This window comes from Puma concolor, chromosome B2, assembly GCF_028749965.1.
Source record: "Puma concolor isolate L17-30 chromosome B2, mPumCon1.1.hap2, whole genome shotgun sequence".
Lineage (NCBI taxonomy): Eukaryota > Metazoa > Chordata > Mammalia > Carnivora > Felidae > Puma > Puma concolor.
Window position 1 is genome coordinate 36,117,226 of NC_141671.1, and position 16,142 is coordinate 36,133,367.

A 16,142-nucleotide genomic window follows, 5' to 3' on the forward strand; every position below is an offset into this window, starting at 1 on the left:
CCCACTCCCAGGTGGCTGCCCTCATCACTTGACAATCAGTCTGGCATTTGAACATGGCCATCTGCTAATTGACAGGATAGAGAAGTTGGAGATTCTCTAACTCAGTCTCCTTTTTTATTTATTTATTTATATTTGAGAGAGAGAGAGAGAGAGACAGCATGAGCAGGGGAGGAGCAGAGAGAGAGAGAGACAGACAGACAGACAGAATCAGAAGCAGGCTTCAGGCTCCGAGCTGTCAGCACAGAGCCCAGCATGGGGCTGGAACTCAGGGGCAGTGAGATCACGACCTGAGCCAAAGTCGGATGCCCAACCTACTGAGCCACCCTGGCGTCCCAGTCTCCTTTTAAGTCACAAATATAACAACGGCCAGCATTGATGATCATCTGCCTGCCGTGGTTCTAAATGCTTTATGCGGTTTATAGCATTTAATCCTTGCAACAAACCTATGAACGGGGTGCTATTATTACCTCTGTTTTACAGATGAGAAACTGAGGCAATAAGCCCTTAAGCCACTTGCCTGAGGCCACCCCTCTAGGAAGAGGTGGGGAGCCAGGATATTCATGCTGATGACCCAGGTCACATTGCCTGCTTGTTCCATAAACGAGCAAGGGGAAGTGCCTCGCCCAGGGCCACTACCATCATGAAGACGCTGAGGAGGCTTGCGGGCACCTGTCTCCCCCGGGTCCGACTCTGTCTCTGAAGTAACTCAGGTTTCTCAGTCATACGCAAGGCGTGCTATGTAAATGCAAATTTGAACCAAGCTCCCTGGCCCTGGTTTCCCACCAGCCGGCCTGAGCTCCATCTAGAGACAACTTGGAGCCAGCAGCTGCAGCCAGGTCTGGACACTGTACCTCAGGACAGAGAGTCTTTTGCCTCAGGGTTTCCTAAACTGTCAAGTGAATGCAAGCATCTCCGGGGAATTGAAAAAGAGTGAGTGTGAAACTTTCCCATTGATAAAACTGTCTCACTGTCTGGGATCCTTGTTCATTCATTCAGTTTCTGTAAAATTCAGTTTCTGAGCTCAGTGTTTTTAAGTCCAGGGACACCATATTTTAAAATTAACTCCGCTGCTTCCAAAAAGGCCTGGATCTAACTTTTTTTTTCTGAGCACTTGGCTCCGGCCTCCTGCCAGCTGGCTCACGGCAGATTCTCCCCTGGGGCTGCAGCAGAGGGCAGCCAGGCTGAGCTCTGACCACTCCGGCTCCATCGGGGAGGACTGGGACCACCCCTGCCTCCTCCGTGCCTCTTTAATTTCCATGGTTGGGAGGTGGTCGTGGGGATGGGGGGCAAATGAACTGAGGATGCTTTGACATCCTGGGGGCTGGGTCTTAAAAATCGAACCTCACTCTGTTCCCAGGGAAGTGGAGAGAGCCCTCACTGCTGAAGTCTTGGATTTGTTACAGTTGCACTACCAGCAGCAAACGATGTTAGCCCTACTTTCAAAATACATCAGGGGCGCCTGGGTGTCTCAGTCTGTTAAGCGTCCAACCCTTGGTTTCAGCTCAGGTCATGATCTCACGGTTTGTGAGTTTCAGCCGTGCATGGGGCTCCACACTGACAGTGCAGAGCCTGCTTGGGATTCTGCCTGTCTCTCTCTTTCCCTGCCCCTCCCCCGCTTGCTCTCGCTCTCAAAATAAATAAATAAACTTAAGGGAATATTTTAAAAAATACATCCAGAATCCTCTTGCCATCACCTCCACAGCTGCTCTCCTGGTCCAAATCATTACTTCTTGTGTGAATTATCCTAACAGCCTCCTCACTGGTCTCCCTGCTTCTGCCCTTAAGTAGCACAGTCTATTATCCACAATGAAGGCAGCCAGAGGGATCATTGTAAAACCTCCAAACGGCTTCCACCTCACTTACGGTTAGAACCCAGGTCTTTATGTGGCCTACGGGTCCTCTTGTCTGTTCCTTCCGACCTCGTCTTCTCCACTCTTCCCTCTATTACCTTCCCTCTATCACTGTTCCTCATGTACACAAAGCATGTTCCTGCCTCAGGGCCTTTGCACTCACTGTTCCCTCTCCTGAACACTCTTTTTCCATATCTTCTTATTTGTAAGCTCTATTCCAACATCACCTCTTCATCCAGGCCTCCCCAGCCACCCCATCTAAAATTCACTTCCCACCATTCACTTTGCTTTACTTTTCTTTGTAAGCACTTATTACATACGTTTTTTTTTTCCTTTCAGTTTTGTGTCCTCAGTGCCTAGGACAATGTCTGGCACATATTAGATGCTCAATAAATATTTTTGAATTAAAAAAATGAATGCCTTATTTAGTTCAATAAAGCTATAGAAACTCTCTGGGTACCAATTTCCTCAGCTGTAAAAATGGGATAGAAAGGGGGCGCCTGGGTGGCGCAGTCGGTTAAGCGTCCGACTTCAGCCAGGTCACGATCTCGCGGTCCGTGAGTTCGAGCCCCGCGTCGGGCTCTGGGCTGATGGCTCAGAGCCTGGAGCCTGTTTCCGATTCTGTGTCTCCCTCTCTCTCTGCCCCTCGCCCGTTCATGCTCTGTCTCTCTCTGTCCCAAAAATAAATAAACGTTGAAAAAAAAAATTAAAATGTTGCCTTTAAAAAAAAAATGGGATAAAAAGGATGGTTCATTGTGAGAATATCAGTTTATTTAGAAATTACATTTATTAAATTTCAAAACTTTTTGTTTTGAAGTAATTTCAGACACAGAAAAATTGCAAAAATAGTAAAGTAATACTTTTCACCCACAGTTCCTAAATTTTAACGTTTTTCCACGTTTCCCACGTCACTCTCTCTCTGAATATGTACAAATTATTCTTTTTCTTTTCTTTTCTTTTTTTTAATGTTTATTTACTTATTTTGAGAGAGAGGGAGAGAGAGAATCTCAAGTAGGCTCCGTGTTATCAGTGCAGAGCCCAACACGGGGCTCGATTCCACCAACTATGAGATCGTGACCTGAGCTGAAATCAAGAGTAGGACACTTAACCAACTGAGCCACCCAGGCACCCCTTAAATTTATTTTTGAGTGGGTAACATATCAAGATGGTACAAAATAACCAGTGAAACATAAATTTCCCTCCTTCTCCATCCCAACACTTTTCTCCAGCCCAACTGCTACCAGTTTCTTGTATATTCTATCAGAAATATTTGGCATATTTACAACCGTATAGGAATGCATGTGTATTTACAGGGCACACATTTCATCCACACACTTGTTCTTCATGCCAAGCGTACTAGACTCACCACTCTGCACCTTGCTGGTTTTATTCAACAATATATTTTGAAGGTCTTCACGCTGGTCCACCTGTATCCTTTTCATTTTCTTCACAGCTGCCTAGAGGCCCTACATGGACATATTTGAGCTTTCATCCGTCCCCTGTTGATGGAAACTTAGGTTGTTTCCAGTCCTTTGCTGCTAGAGACGATGTGGTAGTGAGATCTTTCTATATCGTCATTTTGCGCATCACCTATAGGACAAATGACTAGAAGTGAAATTGCCGAGTAAAAAGCTCTTTCCTTTTTAATGTTGACAGATATCACCACATGGCTTTTCAGGAAAGCTGTGTCAGTTTATTCATTCAGTTCTTCCTTACAACGTGTGAAAATGTTTTCCTGCGTCCTTTATGACACAGCACGCTATCAATTAAAAAAAAATTTTTAATTTTACTCATTTTTGAGGGAGACAGACAGAGTATGAGCAGGGGAGGGGCAGAGAGAGAGGGAGAAGAATACGAAGCAGGCTCCATGCTCTGAGCCGTCAGTACAAACTGACATGGGGCTCGAACCCATGAACTGAGATCATGACCTGTGGTGAAGTTGGACGCCCAACAGACTGAGCCACCCAGGCGCCCCTCAAATTTTTTTTTTTTTTTTGCTTTGCCAATTGGAGAACTTAAAATATTATGTTGCAGTTTTATTTTGTGCTTATTTTATTTTACTTTTTAATTTTTAAAAATGTTTACTTATTTTTGAGAGAGAGATAGAGAGGAAGTGCAGAGAGGGAGACACAAAATCCGAAGCAGGCTCCAGGCTCTGAGCTGTCAGCACAGAGCCTGACTAGGAGCTTAAACTCATGAACTGTGAGATCATGACCCGACCCGAAGTCGGATGCTTAACCGACAGCCACACAGGCGCCCCTGTATTTCTTTTGTTACAAGTGAAAATAAATATTTTTCACATGTTGAAAAGCCATTGGTATTTTTTTATCCCCCATGAACTGTCTATTTATTGATGGTCCCAATTTCTCTATAGGAACTCATGATCTAAGAAGGAAATGAGCTTATTTTCTGTGACATGTGACTATTTCTTCACAGTCTGCTTTTTGACTTGTCAGTGGCTAATTATTATTATTTTTTTTTGCCATTCAGACGTTTATCTTTTATTCTAAAATTTCTATTTCATCATATGTGTCGATCTTTTATGGCTTCAAACACTTTGTGATAAACCTGGAATGGCCTTACCTGCTCCAGGATTATTTAAAAACCCATCCCATGATTTCTTACAGCGTCTGTTGAAACATACACAAGAGTAGAGAGAATAGAATGAGTCAGCCGTGCCCTCGCCAGCTTCAACAGTAATCAGAACAGGGCCAGGGCCTTAGTTCATCTGTGCCCCACGCATCCTTCCACCCCTCCATGACTTTGAAACCTATCCCAAACACATAATTTTATGGGTTTTTAATGCTTGAACTTATACCATCTGGAACTATTTTATTTTATTCTTTTTAAAGGATTTAATTTATTTCTTTATTTTTAAACATTTATTTATTTATTTTGAGAGAGAGAGAGAGAGAGCATGAGCAGGGGAGGGGCAGAGAGAGGGAGAGACTGACAGTGCAAAGCCCAATGCAGGGCTCGAACTCACAAACTGTGAGATCGTGACTTGAGTCGATATCAAGAGTCAGGCGCTTAACTTAGCCACCCAGGCGCTCCGAGATTTTATTTAATTTTAAGCAATCTCTCCACCCAACTTGGGGCTTGAACTGAACCCCAAGATCAGGAGTTGCATGCTCTACCGACTGAACCAGCCGGGTGTCCCCATCTGGAATTATCTTAGAGCCCCAACTTTGCTTTTTGCAGATAGCCAGTCCATTCTCTGAATGGTTTTTTGAGTAAAGCATCTTTTTAAAAATCTTTTTTTTCAACGTTTATTTATTTTTGGGACAGAGAGAGACAGAGCATGAACAGGGAAGGGGCAGAGAGAGAGGGAGACACAGAATCGGAAACAGGCTCCAGGCCCTGAGCCATCAGCCCAGAGCCCGACGCGGGGCTCGAACTCACGGACCGCGAGATCGTGACCTGGCTGAAGTCGGACGCTTAACCGACTGCGCCACCCAGGCGCCCCTAAAAATCTTTTTTAAAAAATGTTTATTTATTTTTGAGAGCGAGTGTGTGAGTGGGGGAGGGACAGAGAGAGAGACAGGGACAGAGGATCTGAAGCAGGCTCTGTGCTGACAGCAGTGAGCTCAATGTAGGGCTCAAACTCAGGAACTGTGAGATCACCACCTGAGCCAAAATCAGACGCTCAACTGGCTGAGCCGCCCCGGCACCCCTTGAATAAACTGCCCTTATCCACTGATTTGAAATGCCACTTGTAACATACATGAAATTCCCATATGCATTTGAGTCTATTCCTGTCTATTCTGTTCCATTGATTCATCCCCGTATATTCATGCTCGAGTACCCCTCTCTTCTGATGGTTGTAGTTCTACAATACATTTCGGTGCTGAGTTAGACTATTCTCTAAAAGATGATTTGAATGTAAGCCTCCCCCGGTATTTGCAGACACTGAGTCACGGTGTACAGTTACCCCGGGGCAGTCTGTATACCAGCTTTAGCCATAATGTGCCCCGTCAACACTCTAAGGCATAGCATCACCCTGGCAACCAGAGACTTGGGTCCGAGTCCTGGCTTTGCCACTGAGAGCTGGGTGACCCTGAACAGCCCACCTTACCCTTCAGAGCCTCTGCTTAGAAGGACCTCCCCTCTAGTTCCAGCGGTCTACAGTTCTAAGCTTCTAGAGAGAGGGGCCTGGGGAGTATCAAGCCAGATTATGAAAGGACAGCCAGTACTCGCTTCTACAGGAAGTCCTGTAGATAACACAGGAGATTGGCTTGCTGGGGAACGGAAAGGACGATTAAGCAAGAGACAAGACTGTTAACAGTTCCAGAGCTCGTGGGCTCCTGGGGGGCAGCGGTTGCCTCATCACCAGGTCCAGGAGGCCAGCACTGGGTGCCCGACTGGGAGCCTTTAACAGGTGGGAGCCACTGGAGTTGCAATGCTTCTTTTCTTTTGGAGGGGTGGTGGGGGGGAGAGGGAGCAGTGGTCCCCATCTGGCTCCTATGACAAGGGTGCAGAGATCTGAGCCTTCTTTTCTCAAGAATTGGGAACTCTCTGCATGGTCTAATGAGGGCCCTTGAGCAGGGGACTGGGATAGATTGCCTACCTTAGATGGCTGTGTGACCTTGGGCAAGTTACCTGGCTTCTCAGAGCCTTGGTTTCTCTACAAGTCAGTGAGGGGAACAGAGACGGGGAGTAGACCACAGCAAGGCGTTCAGTGGTCTCTCAGACCCACCAACCTGGACATTTGGGTTCACTATTATTTTCAGTTATTGAAGTGGGGTGAAGGGCAGAACCAGTTCCTTGCCCCTTTGGTGAGAGAATGATGGAATTGGGGAAGCCCTAGGATAGCTGTCGCTTATCCCATTTCTCTTTTTACTTTTTTTTTTTTTAATGGTTCTTTATTTTTGAGAGAGAGACGGAGCATGAGCAGGGGACGGACAGAGAGAGAGGGAGACACAGAATCGGAAGCAGGCTCCGGGCTCTGAGCTATCAGCACAGAGCCCGATGCGGGGCTTGAACCCATGGACCCTGAGATCATGACCTGAGCCGAAGCCGGACACTTAACCAACTGAGCCACTCAGGTGCCTGCCCCCCCGCCCCATTTTTCTTATGTGGCTCTCTGCTCCCTGACCCAAAGCTCGTGGTGCCTGCTCCCCTAACCCAGTCCTCCAGTGGGGAGAGCTGGTTCCTATAGATGCCTGGGAGTGAGATCCGTTTGCTTTCAAGTTTGGCTTTCACGTTTGTATGATTGCTTGGGCGAGGAATGTGGGGGAAGGGGGTAGGGCTGAGGGTGTGTGTGCATGTTCCTGGTCGTGAAGGGCTTCTGACTGTCATGGGTGTGAGGTAGCGATAATGGCGGTGGGGATGTGGCAGAGGATGGAGGGGTGCCTCTGCTGGCTGACTCTGAGGGGTGTTGACCCGAGTGACTCCGAGTGGCCAGGGACCTTCATCCGCGCCAAAGACCTGTGAGGAATGTCCTGTGAGACCCGTGAGGGAGGGGTCGGCGGTGGCTGAGTGGGAGCTGGCTGAGGAGGGAGTGTGTGTGCGTGTGACCCCACTATCTCTGAGGGGTCGTTCCTGGCCGCGAAGGGGGCGCGGACTGTTTTTAGGGTTGCTACAAGGCCATGAAGGGAGAGTTGGCCATCCACGACTGATGGTGTTCGTACTTTGAGGCGGTGCTGGTGGTCGGGCACCTGCTGTGCTTCTATCCCGGGACCTCCTGACAGGCAGGGGGTGGTACCTCGGAAAGGCCCTCCGGGGGAAGGACTGAGTGCTGGGGCTGTGGCCAAGTGGCAGCCGGTGAGGTGTCCAGAAGGTGCTGCCTTCTTACCAAATGCCAGGGAACTGTTGGAAATGGGCTGCGGTGACGCAGTTCGACCAGGAACTCCCAGAAAGGGATGTCAAGAGCATCCCATATCCTGGGATATGGCCACAGGGAATTTGTTTTAGGATTCTCATTTCCTTTACTTGCGGGAGCCTGACAGACTCAGTGATGTGGCACCCGTATCGTTATAAACTCTTCCCCCAGGGCTTTGGTTCTAGAAGCTTCCCCACTGAGAGTCTTATCTTGCTGCCTCCTGTGTGTTATCTCCATCAGCGGAAGTCCACGTGCAGCTTGAGTTTCCAAATCTCACACCTACAGGCAAAGCCTGCCCACTCGGCCCTGTTCCAAAGCCCTTGTCTCACGCATGTGTGTCAGGCATCCGTGGTCCCTAGGGGGCCCTTCGGCCCACCAAGGAGGGACCTTTCTAGGAAGTGGCCTTGGGGGAAGCCCATCCCACACAAACCAGCACAGTAGATCCTGTGCCAGTTCCACTACTGGTGTCACGGCTTGGGCAGGTCTCTTGCTTCTCGGAGCGCCCCTCCCTCGGTTTCCTCACATGTCAAGTGGGAATAAATCGTATCTGCACGGTACTCGGCTTTTATGAGGCTCAAGCGGAATTCTGCCCCCATCTGCATCATCACCACTATTGTCAATGCCGCCTTCACCCAGCAGTCACTGTGTGCCGGGCACAGCTGTGAGTGCTTCATTGTGGGCTATGTAGTCAACAAGTATTTGCTGAGCGCCAACTGTATGCAAGGCACTGTTTGAGGCCCTGGGTAATTAGGTTACAGCAGTAAGCAAAAGCGCATACTTTCAACTCATGGGAGGCTTGCATTTCAGTGAGAGGAGATGGAGAATTTACAGAGTAAGTGAATAAAAGACTATTCTGAGAAGGTGACAAGTGTTAAGAGAAAAAAAAAAAGCCAGAAAGGGAGGGGGGCTGTGCCGGGGAATGGGAGGTGGTGAGGTGGTGTTTCAACTTGCATTATCATATCTAATCCTCACTGCAACCCTGTGGGGTAGACAGCAGTCCCTTGTTCCAATAAGGAAACAGACATGGCGGCGGGGGGGGGGGGGGGAGAAGGAAACAGACGTGGGAATGTTAAGCGATTTGCCCTAGGTCACACTGCTAGCAAGCGGCAGGACTGGGAGACGCAGAGGTCTGTCTGACTCCAAAGCACTGTGACTGGAGGTCACTTCCTCTCTTGGGCCTCCTTTTCCATGTCTATGATTCAAGAGGGTGGGATGGACTGCCAGGAGGAGGGGCACCTCTTCCTAATTCACCGAATGGAACACTGCATCGTGGCAAGACTGCTACCTTGCGCTGGCATTCAGTCAGTTCTCAGTAAATGCTTGTCACTCAAGCGCATGCTAGATCTTGGGAAGGGTCTGGGCAGAGAAGACTGCTAACTGTCCTGTGGGGTGGGGAGCCCTGACTTGTAGCATTTGCTGGTTCACGTGGCTTAAATACTCCCCCGGTGGCTGAGCCCAAGCCACTGTGCTAGAAAGAGACGTGCACACTTGGTTTTTGCAAGGGCCTCAGATCTGACTCTGCGATTTTCATCTATGATCTTAAAACTGCATCTGAAACAGATTTGGAAGGCCCCGAGAGAGGCAAAGATAGTAAGCTGGAGAGAAACAGATGGAGACACAAAACACACAGGAAGAAAGAGAAAGACTGGGGTGGGTGGGTGGAGAGAGATTGAGGGACAGACTCTACTTCCTTTAAAGTCTGGGGGGCTCCACAGCCTGGGGAATTGCTTCATTCAAGTCCTATGCAACCCGTGCGAGGGAACACGCCCACAGGGAGGCTGGACCAGTGGCTCCGGACCCCTGGAATAAGCCCCCCATCCCTGAAACAGAGTCCCCTGACCCCTCCACTCAGCCTGTCTGTGACCTTTTACCCCGGCAGAGAAAGCCCAGAGGGGCCTTCTTGTTCCTGCTGTTCAGTTCCTTTGCACATGCTGTTCACGGCTTCTAAATCCCACCTGCCTCCTTTAGAGCTTGGCCCAAGTCCCATGCCCGGCAGAAAGCAGCGTGCCTCTGAACATCAAGCTCCTCCCACCCCACACAGTTTCATGTGCCCCAGACTTATTCCCCGCCCAGGGCAGGCTCAGACTACACCCCTTTCAGACTCCAGCCTCCCTCTCTTCTGTCCTTGGGGTCTCACCTAGACAAAATCCTCATCAACTGACCTCAGACCTTCAGCGACAGTGGGGAGGTCCCCAATTAATGAATTGGACTACGCTTTTATTTTTTTTATGTTTATTTTTGACAGAGAGAGAAAGAGCACATGAGCGAGCGGGGGAGGGGCAGACAGAGAGGGAGACACAGAATCCGAAGCAGGCTCCAGGCTCTGAGCTGTCAGCCCAGAGCCCGATGCGGGGCTCGAACTCACGGACCGTGAGATCATGACCTGAGCTGAAGTCGGACGCTCAACCGACTGAGCCACCCAGGCACCCCTCTTTCTTTTTAAAAGTAGGCTTCATGCCTAGCAAGGAACCCAGTGTGTGGCTTGAACCCATGACTCTGAGACCAAGACGTGAGCTGAGATCAAGAGTCAGACTTCCAACCGACTGAGCCACCCAGGTGCCTTAGAGAAGACTTTCCAGGAGCAAACATCTGAAAGAGATGAGGGCACATAGATAGGCAGAAGGAACAGAAAGGGCAAAGGCCTCATGCTGGAGGCCACGAGGTTGGGGATGGGGCATGAAGTTGGGGAGGCCAGCTGGGGTCCAATCAGCTTCATCAGCCATGGTGTCTTGTCTCCAGGAGCCACCAGAGGGTTTTCAGCAGAGTGACTGTGTTCGGCAGCCCGGTACCCCCTCACCATTCTTCTGTCCCCAGGCCGAAGCAGTATGGAGAGTGAACAGAGAGTTTCCCGAAAAGGCCGCAAGCTGGGCTCCAGCCGCCGCCGGCAGATGAGAGAAGCAGCTGATAGCCTGGATGCTGCTGCGGCCCCAGAGCCAGAGTCCTGGTCCTCCCAGGCGGATGCCGAATTGCAAGCCTTCTTCCAGGACTGTGGTGCCAAGGAGAGGGGCTTTGTCACTCGCGAGGACCTGGCGGTGAGTCCACGTCCCTAGCTCATCCCCTGAATCCCCTTTCTTTCTTTCCTTTTAAAGAATGTTTATTTATTTCTGAGGGGGGTGGAGAGGATCCAGAGTGGGCTCCTCACTGACAGCACAGAGCCTGATGCAGGGCTTGAACCCATGAACCACAATATCATGACCCAAGCCGAAGTCAGACGCTTAGCTGACTAAGCCACCCAGGTGCCCCCTGAATCCCTTTTCTGTAGCCGTCTGAGACTTTCCATCCCAGGAAGACAGGGCATGCCTGTTCTTTGTCCTTTCTCTCATCCAAAATTTGCTTTCAAAGAGGAACTCTTGTGCACTGTTGGTGGGAATGTAAATTGGTGCAGCCACTGTGGCAAACAGGATGGGGGTTCCTCAAGTATTTTGAAATAGAAAAACCCGTACAATCCAATAATTCAACCACTGGGTATCTGCCCAAAGAAAACAGAAACACCAGTTCAAAAAGGTATATGCACCCCTGTGTTCATTGCTGCATTATTAGTCAAGATATAGAAGCAACCTAAGTGTCCATTGACAGATGAATGGATAAGGAAGATGTGGCATATACATATAAAGGAATATTACTCAGTCATACAAAATGATCTTCTCATTTGTGACCACATGGATGGACCTAGAAGGTTTTGTAGTAAGTGAAATAAGTCAGAGAAGGACAAATAGTCTATGATTTCACTTATATGTAGAATTAAAATCAAAAGAAATGAACAAACAACCAAAAAGCAGAAATAGCCTCATAAATAGAACGAACTGGTTGCCAGAGGGGAGGTGAGTAGAAGACCGGTGAGGGGCACCTGGGTGGCTCAGTTGGTTAAGTGTCCGACTTTGGCTCAGGTCATGATCTCACGGTTTGTGGGTTCCAGACCTGTGTCGGGCTCTGTGCTGACAGCTCAGAGCCTGGAGCCTGCTTCGGATTCTGTGCCTCCCTCTCTCTCTGCCCCTCCCCAGCTGGCACTGGCTGTCTCTCTGTCTCCCCAAAATAAACAAACATTGAAAAAAAAAGGACAGACTGATGGGAAGTGGGGAACAGAGGCTTCCAGTTATGGAGGCCATGGGGATGAAAGATACGGCATTGGGAATACACTTAAGAGTATCATAGGCGCATCTGGGTGGCTCAGTTGGTTGAGCGTCCAACTCTTGCTTTCAGCTCAGGTTCTGATGATCTCCCAGTTTGTGGGTTCGAGCCCTACATCAGGCTCTGCACTGACAGTGCAGAGCCTGCTTGGGATTCTCTCTCTCCTTCTCTTTCTCTGCCTCTCCCCAGCTCATGCCCTCTCTCTCTCTCTCTCTCTGTCTGTCTCAAAAAAAAAAAGGTATTGTAATAGTGTTGAATGGTGGTGTCTACACTTCTGGTGAGCACAATATACATGTAGACTTGCCAAATCACTATGTTGTGTACCCGAAAGTAATATAACATTGTGTGTCAACGATGCTTCCATTAAAAATTAATTAATTAATTAAAATATAAAGACCAGTGGGCAAAAAGCACAATGTACATATCAGGTATTTATGTTTGTATGCAAAGAAATGTTCTCCGTTTTGTTGGTTTCATTTGAGCTGGTTGCCTGCAAAACACATTTGTTACACGATAACATTAATGTTTTTGTGTCTGGCACAAATTATTACCTTTTTTTTTTTTAGATTCAAGTTAGTTAATATACAGTGTAGTATTGGTTTTAGGAGTAGAATTTAGTGATTTATCACTTACACAACACCCAGTGCTCATCCCAACAAGTGCCGTCCTTAAGGCCCATCACCCATGTAGCCCATTCCCCCACCCAACACCCCTCCAGCAACCCTCAGTTCCTTCTCTGTATTTAAGAGAATCTCTCTCTCTCTTTTTTTTAATGTTAATTTATCTTTGAGAGAGAGAGACAGAGTGTGAGCAGGGGAGGGGTAGAGAGAGAAGGAGACACAGAATCCAAAGCAGGCTCCAGGCTCTGAACTGTCAGCACAGAGCCCGATGTGGGGCTCGAACTCATGGACTGCAAGATTATGACCCGAGCCGAAGTTGGACGCCTAACCGACTGAGCCACCCAGGTGCCCCTGTATTTAAGAGTCTTTTATGGTTTGCCTCCCAAAATGTTCTCTGGGTTAATTGACAAATACACATGTTTTCTGAGGCAAGTAAATAAATAAATAAAAATTGCTCTCAGAAAAAGTGAGGAATTTGTTTATATTAATGTGTAACTAAATGGCTGACAAGACGTTATGTGTGCCATTCTTCCAGAAACATTTGCATTTTAACAAAGGAAAGGACTTCAAGCCAAAGAAGGAACTTGCAAGTGATAGAATTTCGGGCCCATTGAGCAGGGAAGTTTATCCTGGGGAGCAGTCAGAGTCCTGGAAGTCAAACCATGTCGATGACCGTAAACATCAATGAAACATAAGATCGGCCATGGTTGTGTGTTCGAATAACGAGTCTGAGGCTCTGGCCTAGACCAACATTGACCAATTCTTCTTTGGTTTTTCCTCATTCTCTGCAAAGGGGCCCATGTGGGTTGCTGGAGTCACACTGGGCCTGCCCGTCTCCTCCGGACACTGTTCCATGCTCCAGACTCTGTCCTTCCCCCATCAAAACTGACCTTTCTTGTGTTCTAGCCTCAGGGCCACAAGGTACAAATGGCTGACGTTAAAATATAATTTTCAGGGGAGCCTGGCTGGCTCAGTCGGTAGAGCATGTGATTCTTGATCTCGAGGGTTGTGAGTTCAAGCCCCACGTTGGGTGCAGAGATGACTTATTAATTAATTAATTAATAAGACTTTTTCAGGGGAGCCTCTGCCAACTCCCTAGAATAATTCAGTTAAAAATATATATATATATATATAATTTATACATAAATTATATATACACACATATATAATTTATACATAAATTATATATACACACAAAGATAATTTATACATAAATTAGATATACACACAAAGATAATTTATACATAAATTATATATACACACATATATAATTTATACACAAATTATATATATGTATATATATAATTTATACATAAATTATATATATACATATATATAATTTATACATAAATTATATATACATGTATATAATTTATACATAAATTATATATATGTATATATAATCTATACATAAATTATATATATATGTATATATAATCTATACATAAATTATATATATATACGTATATATAATTTTCAAAAAGGTAAAAAATAGACTTTCAAGTAAATATAAAATCAACACTTATCAAAGTTTTTATCTAATGAATTATTATTGTTGATTAATGAAGGAGCCAGGAAGATGTTACGACTGGCTCAAAAAGTATGTAAGAAGCTAGGATACAGTATTTAAAGGCAATCTGACAGGACAGTGTTAGGATAAGATTGCTGAGTTCAATTTTTAACATGGCTGATGTCCCACAGGCTGTAAATCTTTGGGGTTATCTGTTCTACTAGACAAAAATTATTTTCATCTCTCCTGGGCAAAACTCCACAAGTTAACCAGTAACTTCAGCACGTCTGGGACTTTTAATTAAAGATAAACAATGAGATGGACTGAGTGCATTCCTCTAGTCTAGACAATGCTTGAAGCGACATGCTCTCTACCTTTCGGCCCTGTTTCCAAGTTTCCAAGTATTCAGGTGATTTTCTGTGATGATAAATACTCTCCCAAGCTTATTCTCGATATAAAAAAGCCAATTCTCATTAGGTTTCCATAAGTGAAACATGTGCATCCTTGAGTTTGCTCTGCAAATCCAGACTTCGAAGGCATTAAGCCATTTTAGCTTCTGTCTAAACATTTTCATGCAGAACCTTAGATTTAAAACTTCTGTTATTTGCTCTTCTATGTAAAGTGAATGTTTGTCCCAGTTTGCCTGGGACTGGAGGGGTACAAGGGATGAGAGACTTCCAGTGTTAACACTGGGAAAGTCTGGGGCAGACTGGGTCAAGCTGGCCACCCTATTTTCTATCCTCAGGCCAGGAAACTAAACCCAAGACTCTCTCTCCACCACCTTTTGCCTGCAGCCCCTATAAATGCAAAGGGTTTCCTTTCTCCTTGGGGTTCCCAATTTTACTAAGGTCCCTCTCCTGCCCGAAAGTGGTTTTCTTTATCAACTGGCTCCAGGCCAGGTTTCTGGAAGGGTTTTGCAGACATTGGTTCCATGGCTGTTCTTTACAATGGACTCGTCATGTCTGATTATATGAGAATCATTCTCCTACATGACTCATCAGTTACACAATTGATTCATCCAGCTATATCCCAACAGAAAGGAGGACAGATTCTTATTGAACCCGTGGAAATAACTATGTTAACATGGAAACTAAGGAGGTTCAGTAAAATTGTTGGTTTCTGGTATAGGAGGGGGTCAGTCAGTGAGATTCAGACAGCATTTAAAATGTTTAACTTCAGGGGAGCCTGGGTGGCTCAGTCAGTTAAGCATCCAACTTTGGCTCAGGTCATGGTCTCACGGTCCGTGAGTTCCAGCCCCACGTTGGGCTCTGTGCTGACAGCTTAAAGCCTGGAGCCTGCTTTGGATTCTGTGTGTATGTCTCTCTCTCAGCCCCTCCCCTGCTTCCACTCCGTTTCTCTCTGTCTCAAAAATAAACAAACATCAAAATGTCTAACCTCAGTTGAACAATTCACTCCGTTCTATGTAATTAATTCTTGTCCTGCTGGATCTTGGGTGAGCTGGCTGCTTCTGGACTCAAGTGTCCTAGAAATTGTCAGTCCACCAGTTCAGTCTGAGGGTCGGCTAATGTCAGCTCAGAATCCTTGTACCCAAGTGAAACAACAGAAACAGAGGTATCAGAAGCATAGAACCTGGTGCAGTTCTTTCCCACAAGTCTTTGGGTCAGTCTTTTGTGGCCTGCAGATTTTACCGGAGACTTCGGGACAAAATAGGAAAGCAGAAACTTATTTGGTAACGAGACTGAAAAGCTGTAATTATTTATTACAGTAACTAATATTATCAGAGTAGAAGAGAGTAAAGTTCTTTGTTGGGATACTGCACATAATGATTTCATAAGGGTTTGATCAGTGCTCCCCCTGAAAATAAGCACTTGCAAAGGCATTGAGAAATCTCCAGGGCCTTCCCATAAAGCATGAAATTTCTGAAATAGTGTATTAATGACATTTTACCTACATAAAGCTTGAACATCTCTTCTAATTTGGTAGTTCTTCTGATGATGCTCTTTTTTTAACCCAAACCATAAATAAATAAATAAATAAATAAATAAATAAATAAACAAACAGATAAATAAATAAATAAATAAATATTGTTTTTTTTTTTTTTTTCTAACGTCTATTTATTTTTGAGAGAGAGAGACAGAGCATGAACGGGAGAGGGTCAGAGAGAGAGGAAGACACAGAATCCGAAACAGGTTCCAGGCTCCGAGCGGTCAGCACATGGCATGACGCGGGGCTCGAACTCACAGACCGCAAGA

General features: G+C 46.4%; 1 protein-coding gene across 1 annotated transcript in view; it reads left to right on the forward strand.

Annotated features, from left to right (window-relative positions):
- The first annotated feature begins 6,126 nt into the window (after positions 1–6,126).
- RAB44 (RAB44, member RAS oncogene family) overlaps positions 6,127–16,142 on the forward strand; it is a 34,125-nt gene continuing 24,109 nt past the window's right edge. The window contains exons 1-2 of the mRNA XM_086706712.1: positions 6,127–6,228; positions 10,486–10,703. Coding sequence (XP_086562838.1) covers positions 10,497–10,703 — 207 coding nt within the window. The 5' untranslated portion in view covers positions 6,127–6,228; positions 10,486–10,496. The remainder of the gene's footprint in view (positions 6,229–10,485; positions 10,704–16,142) is intronic.